The sequence below is a fragment of the Eurytemora carolleeae genome, unplaced genomic scaffold, assembly GCF_000591075.1.
Source record: "Eurytemora carolleeae unplaced genomic scaffold, Eaff_2.0 scaffold444, whole genome shotgun sequence".
In the NCBI taxonomy this organism is placed as follows: domain Eukaryota; kingdom Metazoa; phylum Arthropoda; class Copepoda; order Calanoida; family Temoridae; genus Eurytemora; species Eurytemora carolleeae.
The window spans coordinates 235,325-243,587 of NW_019396373.1; the positions used below are offsets into that span (position 1 = coordinate 235,325).

General features: G+C 32.5%; 1 protein-coding gene across 1 annotated transcript; it reads left to right on the forward strand.

The window, feature by feature from the left end:
- The first annotated feature begins 636 nt into the window (after window positions 1-636).
- On the forward strand, window positions 637-1,588 carry LOC111701972 (heart- and neural crest derivatives-expressed protein 2). Its single transcript, XM_023473478.1, has one exon. It carries the CDS (start codon window positions 653-655, stop codon window positions 1,337-1,339), a length of 687 nt encoding a protein of 228 aa, XP_023329246.1. The 5' UTR covers window positions 637-652; the 3' UTR covers window positions 1,340-1,588.
- Window positions 1,589-8,263: the final 6,675 nt, after the last annotated feature.

The window sequence follows — 8,263 nt, forward strand, 5'->3', positions numbered from 1 at the left end:
GGCAAAATGCTCAAAGGTTTATTTACTGAGACCATGCATACTTGGATTACTGTGAATATGGAGGCATCCGCGAATTATATAATTAAACCATTCAAAATTGAGACTGTTCAGTCTTAGCTCAAAGTCAGATACTTCTTTTTTCATTGTATTTAAAGTTTTATCTAAGTAAAAACAAAAGCTGTATTAAAATGCTTTAAAACCTATAAATATGACAGATTTTCCAAAAATTTCCAAAGTTGGAGATATCTACAATCTATATTACTGGGTTTCAAAATGAAATGATTAAGAAAATTAGAGATTAAGGTAATTAATCAGTTTCCTTGTCTTAAAAGTAAGATTTTTTTATGTTTTTAAACTATTTTTGAATTTTTCTAATAAGCTTTCCCTAAATTCTAAATTAATAATTTTCTGAGGGGAAAATATATCAATTTTCCATATTCTGATTATGAAATCAATGTTGTGTGTATTCAGCCCCCCTGAAGGCTACGAGAGTTGAAATCTCTTATTTTCTCCCGCCATTAATTGCTCAAGTTGAAAGTCCAGTTAGAATTCCTTTCAATTTCTAGGTGGCGCGCCCCGCCTTCTGGTCAACCAATCACAACCACGCTAGCATAGTGCTCAGTTGGGGTCCGTCTCCCATACATGTAACACCATGGACGAGCACTATCCAGGACTGGAACTAAACAAGACGGGGTATGTGGACTGCAACTTTAACTGGACGAATATTGATCTAAGCCCGGATGAGCGTGTAGGAGTATACCAGGAGGAATCTGGTTACCACGAAGTTGCAGATATTTCACAAAATGAGATTTATCAGTTTGATGTCTCCTCTCACAACACAGTGTTTCCTAACACAACCTACAGCTATGAATCGAACCCTGTACCTGGTCAGGTGGAGTTGACCCCTCAGCTACCCCCGCCCGACTACCCCCTCCAATATACTCCAGGTCCTGCCGAGTATACGCCTCCTTCAAAAAAAGGCAAAGGAGGACGGAAAAAAAGTCTCCGACCTCCGTCCCCATCCATCCTCAAGCTCCGAAGAGAAGCGGCAAATGCGCGTGAGCGTAAACGAATGAATGGTCTAAACGATGCGTTTGAACGGTTGCGCGAAGTTGTTCCAAATTTAACAACAGAACAGAAAATGTCTAAAATTGAAACTCTACACATGGCTCAGACCTATATCAAGGCACTGGCAGGGCTGATAGATCGGGAGGAGAAAAGGGAGAGAGGAGAACCCTACCTGGAGTCAGAATCCTACTCTGCTCTCGAGCTTGGGACGAATTACTCCGATATTAAGGATGAATTAGAGGGTAGTGATCATTCAATACTCCCAGAGTAAAACCAATGATCAGAAAAGATCTTGTTTAAGAATCTTTTTTTCTTGATGGACCATCAAATTTTGTCCTTTCGTTCTGGTAAAGATAGGACGGTAGTTCTCTATATTTGTCCTGTAGGACCACTAGTCCAAGAAGTAAATAACAGACCAAATCTTTATTTACTTTTTCGATCAAATTTAACTCTATCTGTGATATTGTTTATATCGTATTTACATAATTTACATAACATTGTTATTTTGTGCAATATTTAGTGCAATAAATTTTTCAGCTATATTGTTTTACTTATTTGTTCTCAGAAAGTAGAATCAGAAATATCAAAGTAAACACTCGCCATACATTTTTAATTCCCTTTATCTTTGTAACCCGAAGGTGTAAACCTTTGACATTTGAAATGTTGACAGTATAATTCTAGTTTGAAATATTACATCAAATTGCAAAGTTTTTTTGGATTCGAAAATTAAATTTTGTGGCAAGTTTTTAGTTCCGTCAGATTTTCCCGATTTTATTAAAATTTCCATTTTGGCGAAAATATATTAAAATGACAAGCTAGGATATATGCATAATAGGGGTTTAAAAACATTTACACCCCAGCTAATTGGGCCAATCACTCCAACTGGGTCATTTAAAAAATACTTAATCTATAAAATAAAATGTTCTAAAAATCTAAAATTGAATATAATCCTTACTATATATATATTCCTTACTTCTCTTTTTAGTAAAATATGATTTTATACCGTGCAGTTAGAGTAGGAAGACCAACCCAAAAAATTTCTCGTCCACGCCACATACTCCTCATTTTCTCGTCCGAGCCACCTCGAAATCCTCGTCCTTTCAATATTATCTTTTTAAGTGTCTAATCCTCCAAGATAAAACAATTTTTAAAGAATCAGGCCACGTTAGGGCATGAATGAAATATCTAATTTTTGTAAATAAAAAAAAATTTCAATTGAAGTAAAGTTTTCAAGTTTATTGACTTTAAAAATGTAGATTTTTTTATACGCATTTTCAGATATTCCTGATGTAGTGCCGCAAAGAATTCCATGTATATGGAACTTTGAATCTTGTTTGTTAACTATAGTGAAACTACATGCCAAATATTTATTTTATATCGCGATGGTTCTAATTACAGAGGCAGAAGAGATTTAAGTTTTACCTATATAAATTTTGACATCATTCTCATGGGTTGAAGATTCCAGCATGGATGAAGTCATTGCATTACTTTACTCCATCCATATTTAACGTGGCCAGATTTTTAACAATAGTTTTATCTTTGAAAATTGGAATATTTTAAATAATCGAAGGACGAGGATTGCGGGGTGGCTCGGAAGAGAAAATGAGGAGAATGTGGCTCGGACGAGAAATTGTTGTGGGTGGTCTTTGAAGACGACAATCACAAATTACAATTTATTCATAACATTTTTATTCACTCATTTTTACAGTATTTTTTTCATTCCAAACTATAATATTTGTTAGACTATATAAGTCTTAAACCCTTAAGCCATATGGGAGAAATTCATGTTTTTTTCCTAAAGATCGAGGAATTTATTTTTGGCTTTTAAAATCCATCGTGAATTTTAAAAATTCTTGCAACCTTAGTTTGTTTACACAACAAATATATTTTTTTTTCTCGCGTGCTCTTGAATTGATTTTTTGGCTTTCATAAACGTTTTATTTAATTCTCTCAGCTATCGGTTGTAATGCCAAGAATGGCCTCCAGGTGCAAAAGAATTTTTATGCATTAAATCGATTGAGCATACGAGATCCTGGTCGTCACCTTTTTGAAAATGCACATGATTCATAGAATTAGAAATATTAGGTATCGAAGAGCTTAAATACTAAAATAATCCGATTCGGTAGAAATATTTTTAAGGAATTGAGTCTTTGCCATAAACTCTGATGTTCTAATTCCTATATCTTTAAAGCTTCAGTCGTAGACCTTGGATATTTCAAACCAAGAATTCTGTTAGATCAAATAATCTAAGTTTGAAATATTAGAGGTTTATTTCATCAGGTTGAAAAGATATTTGGATTAGAAAATTCGAGTCTGGGAAAAAGACTCAAGTCCTTTCGTGATTCTATATTTTTAATCATGGATATATAATAGAATGGATATATCATAGTCAAGGTTCGATGTAATTTTTTCGCTGGGGTGTTATGCAGTACGGTAGACAATTTGTTTTTTTGTTTTCGTAAACTTAATAGATGTCAAAGGAGTATAGAAAAACATATTGCAAGTCTTTAAAACTTGATAAGATTTAGCCTCCTTCTTTGTATTATAAAAATTATTGGAGTTACTATTTAAACAACCTTGCTTATATTTAATATGTTGAATTTTAAACAAAGGAACTGAGTTATTGCCGCTAACTAAAATTTTCTAATCCCTATATCTCTGCGACCAGAAGGTGTAACCCTTTAATATTTCAAACTTGGATTATTTGATCTAACATAATTCATAGTTTGAAATGTCTATGCCATTGGATTAAAAACATATAGGGATTAGAAAATCAGAGTTTATGGCAAAGACTCAAATCCTTTCTCAATATCTTGGTCAATTCTTAAGGTACAAAAACGGCAGACCACATTTTGGAATTCTGAAAACAAGCCGTCTTTGAAGAAAATGCTATGTTGACAAGATTTTAGCTACAGTATCTCATTTCGCTTACTTCTCTAATTTGGACTCTGAACATCACTTCAAACTTTTTTAAAAGTTCAAATCATTTTTATAGAATGAACAATAGCCAGAATACAAATTTGTCATAGTAAAACCTAAAATTTGCTATGCAGAGGTTTCCTAAAAATATCTAGGGTCCACTGAGATATAACAGCTGCGTAGCCCACCGACAAAGTTACATTTACACTTGCCCAGAATAGTATAGATCGGTAGATAGAAGCATACATATAAGCGGTCCGTGTTTTTAATATTTTAAGAGAAACCAAGCTGAATATGACGGATCATGTTGACAGTCAGTTTGAGTAGTTTTAGTAGAAGTAAATATTTCCATTTACTGATAGCGCCGATTGAAGGATTCATAACTCTAATTGGGTAATGAGATAGAAAGAAATATAGATGTTATTGGTTCAGAATAGACACCAAACACATAACTGAACCCTGATTGGATCAGGCACTAATGGACTCGGCATACAGGAGTGTGAGTTCAATCGAAATATGTAAGTTTTGCCGAAAAATACCTTTAAAGTGTAATTTTTTTGTTAATGTTATCCTGTTAATTACCTCGAATTAGATTAATTTCAAAGAACTGTGGTGAACCAAGTAATATAGATATTTTTCTTCAAAATAAATGATTTAGTTTATATAACTGATTGTTCATATTTCAGAAAACATTCTTAAATACGTAATAATACATTTTAAGGTTTTGTAAAAAACCAGAAATAAATTGCGTACAATAAATCTTTGTGCTTAAACAACCAGGCAGCACCAATAACGAGGTTTACAATCAATTAATCAATCAAAAAAATTATGATATGAAGTTTATGATCCTGAGAATTATAAGTAGAACTTAAAAACATGTAGATTTAACTCAGTTTTTGCCACAAGCTCAAATTTTCTAGTTTCTCTTCCTTTGCAACTTAATATTTCAAACATAGCCTGTTTGATATATTATAATTCATAGGTAGAAACATTAAAGTCTACAACAATGGGTTGCAAAGATACAAGAATTATATAATTAGAATTTGTCACAAAAACTCATTTCCTTTCAGTAAGCTAAGTATGTTTGGTTATACCGAGACACAAATCAGGAACCTAGGCTGATATTTAGGAGTAAGTAAAATGTGTTGTTATAGTTTTATTCCCCAAATATATGCATGAATTTAAATTTAAAATGAAAATTACGATAATTAACTTGATAAACTTTTTGTAACATTGTTTACTCTTCTTCTAGGAATCTGTATCAAAGTCTCCATAAATGATTCACAAATGCTTCTATGCAGTCCTTTATATTTTCTTATGTGTAATGAAGTATCATTTAGCTGTCTGACGACCATTTTCTGAACTATGAACATGTCTATAAACAAATCCACAACGGTGCCCTTAAGCAGGTTTGTCTGATCAAGTTTAAATTGCTATTTTTCAGAAGACAAACGACGAATCTTTCATACTGACAGATAGAGTTTTGGTAGTCGGAAATAGATAGAGTTTTGGTAGTCGGAAATAGATAGAGTTTTGGTAGTCGGAAATAGATAGAGTTTTGGTAGTCGGAAATAGATAGAGTTCTGGTAGTCGGAAATAGATAGAGTTTTGGTAGTCGGAAATAGATAGAGTTTTGGTAGTCGGAAATAGATAGAGTTTTGGTAGTCGGAAATAGATAGAGTTTTGGTAGTCGGAAATAGATAGAGTTTTGGTAGTCGGAAATAGATAGAGTTTTGGTAGTCGGAAATAGATAGAGTTTTGGTAGTCGGAAATAGATAGAGTTTTGGTAGTCGGAAATAGATAGAGTTTTGGTAGTCGGAAATAGATAGAGTTTTGGTAGTCGGAAATAGATAGAGTTTTGGTAGTCGGAAATAGATAGAGTTTTGGTAGTCGGAAATAGATAGAGTTTTGGTAGTCGGAAATAGATAGAGTTTTGGTAGTCGGAAATAGATAGAGTTTTGGTAGTCGGAAATAGATAGAGTTTTGGTAGTCGGAAATAGATAGAGTTTTGGTAGTCGGAAATAGATAGAGTTTTGGTAGTCGGAAATAGATAGAGTTTTGGTAGTCGGAAATAGATAGAGTTTTGGTAGTCGGAAATAGATAGAGTTTTGGTAGTCGGAAATAGATAGAGTTTTGGTAGTCGGAAATAGATAGAGTTTTGGTAGTCGGAAATAGATAGAGTTTTGGTAGTCGGAAATAGATAGAGTTTTGGTAGTCGGAAATAGATAGAGTTTTGGTAGTCGGAANCTGAATTGAAGGTTGAAAAGTGAAGTTGCTGGGAGGTTTGAAAAACTGCAACAAGAACAACAATGTACGCCTTAAAATGAAAAAAAAAATCTGAATTTTTGATAAACGGTAACACGCAACAGTTTTTTTTTATATTTTAGTCTTTAGTTTTGTACCTTTAGCATTTAAGTCTGATTTATCTAATAAATGTCATTCACACCTAGAGCACTGAGGATTATAATTTCAAGCATGAAAACTCTTAAATTACTATTTCTTAAAAGCCATGTTTTAGAGCGATTGTTTGAAAAATGAAAACGCGTTGAATAAAAAAAAAGATAAGGGGTTCACAAATTCTGCTCCAATCGGGGCCTATCTCAGGTTCAAATCAATAATTTATATGCGTGATGATTATGTGATACGTATGTTCGTATATTATGATCGTATGATCGTATATTATGATCGTATGATCGTATATTATGATCGTATGATCGTATGATTATGTGATAAGTATGTTCGTATATTACAAAATATTTATATTTTATAAATAAAGGAAATTAATGGGAAAGTAACCAGGACTTAATAGTTAATTGCTCGAGTTTCATATTTTCTCGAAAGAAAAATTAAATCTGGTCGTTTTATAATTACAATTTTCATTGTTATGTATACAGTGAGAACCAGCAAACACTGGCATAGGGTCTGTCTGTGAGGCTCAAGTTAAGTTATTTAATTAGTTACTAATAAAACTAGTTTTTTTCCTCAAATATACTTAGCTGACTAAACAGTTTGTGTCAATGTTATAGAAAGTCTATTTTAAAAATCTTCTTAAAATAAGTTTACGGATGAAAGAAATTTTTTTAAATAATTTGTTTTTATAAATCTGAAAATAGAAAAAGGTATATTTAGGACTGATTCCCTGTTACTTTATGAGTCTCTATATAAATTCAATTACAGGTTTGCGATGAAATTGTTTAAAATCTCGCCTAAAGCACACCAAACCTAAATTGTTTAATAATACTTAGACTTGGCAAAAATGTTTATTGTTCATTGCATTATTTTACCCCATACAATTCCTTTTTGTTTAGCGTGTATTAGGGTAGCTCTCAACTCTCAGTTTTAAGTTAAAAATTCCAAACAATGTGAATTTAATTTTGGTGCAACTAAGAATATTAAAGTAAATTATCTAAATGAAAATTACAAATACTTTAACGGTTAACACACTTATTTATTGGGAGAAGCCGAAATCTCTCAACAGTGAATTCTTAAAACAATGCATAATGACGTTTTAAAAAGATATAGATATCAGAAAATATCCAAGATTACGGTAATAAAACGAGAGAAGTGGGGTGGGCGTAGGGCCGGGTGGGGGTGGGGGAAGGGTGATCTTTAATTATTTCTGTATTTTTATATTAGCATTTATATATATTAAAATATTTTTTAATCATAAAAATTAAATTCAGATCACTCAATAATAAACATTAAGAATAAAACAACGATTTTCAATTTTATCAATTTAAAAAAACTTCTTCTCCCAACAGACTTATATCGTTTTTATATGGAGATCTGTATATTTGTATACGCTATGAGTTGAAGACTACTGGGATATCTGTATATTTGTATCCTCTATGAGTGGAACACTACTGGAATATCTGTGTATGTGTATCCTCTATGAGTGAAACAATACTTGAATATCTGTATATTTGTATCCTCTATGAGTGGAACACTACTGAAATATCTGTATATTTGTATCTTCTATGAGTTGAACACTACTGGGATATCTGTATTATTGTATCCTTTAGGAGTGGAACACTACTGGGATATCTGTATACTTAAATCCTCTATGAGTTGAAGACTACTGGGATATCTGTATATTTGTATCCTCTATGAGTGGAACACTACTGGGATATCTGTATATGTGTGTCCTCTATGAGTGGAACACTACTGGGATATCTTTATATGTGTATCCTCTATGAGTGGAACACTACTGAAATATCTGTATATTTGTATCCTCTATGAGTTGAACACTACTGGGATATCTGTATATTTGTATCCT

What these genes read in the sequence shown, in the direction of transcription:
- LOC111701972 (XM_023473478.1), top strand. Translation starts at nt 653, where the DNA reads ATGGACGAGCACTATCCAGGACTGGAACTAAACAAGACGGGGTATGTG.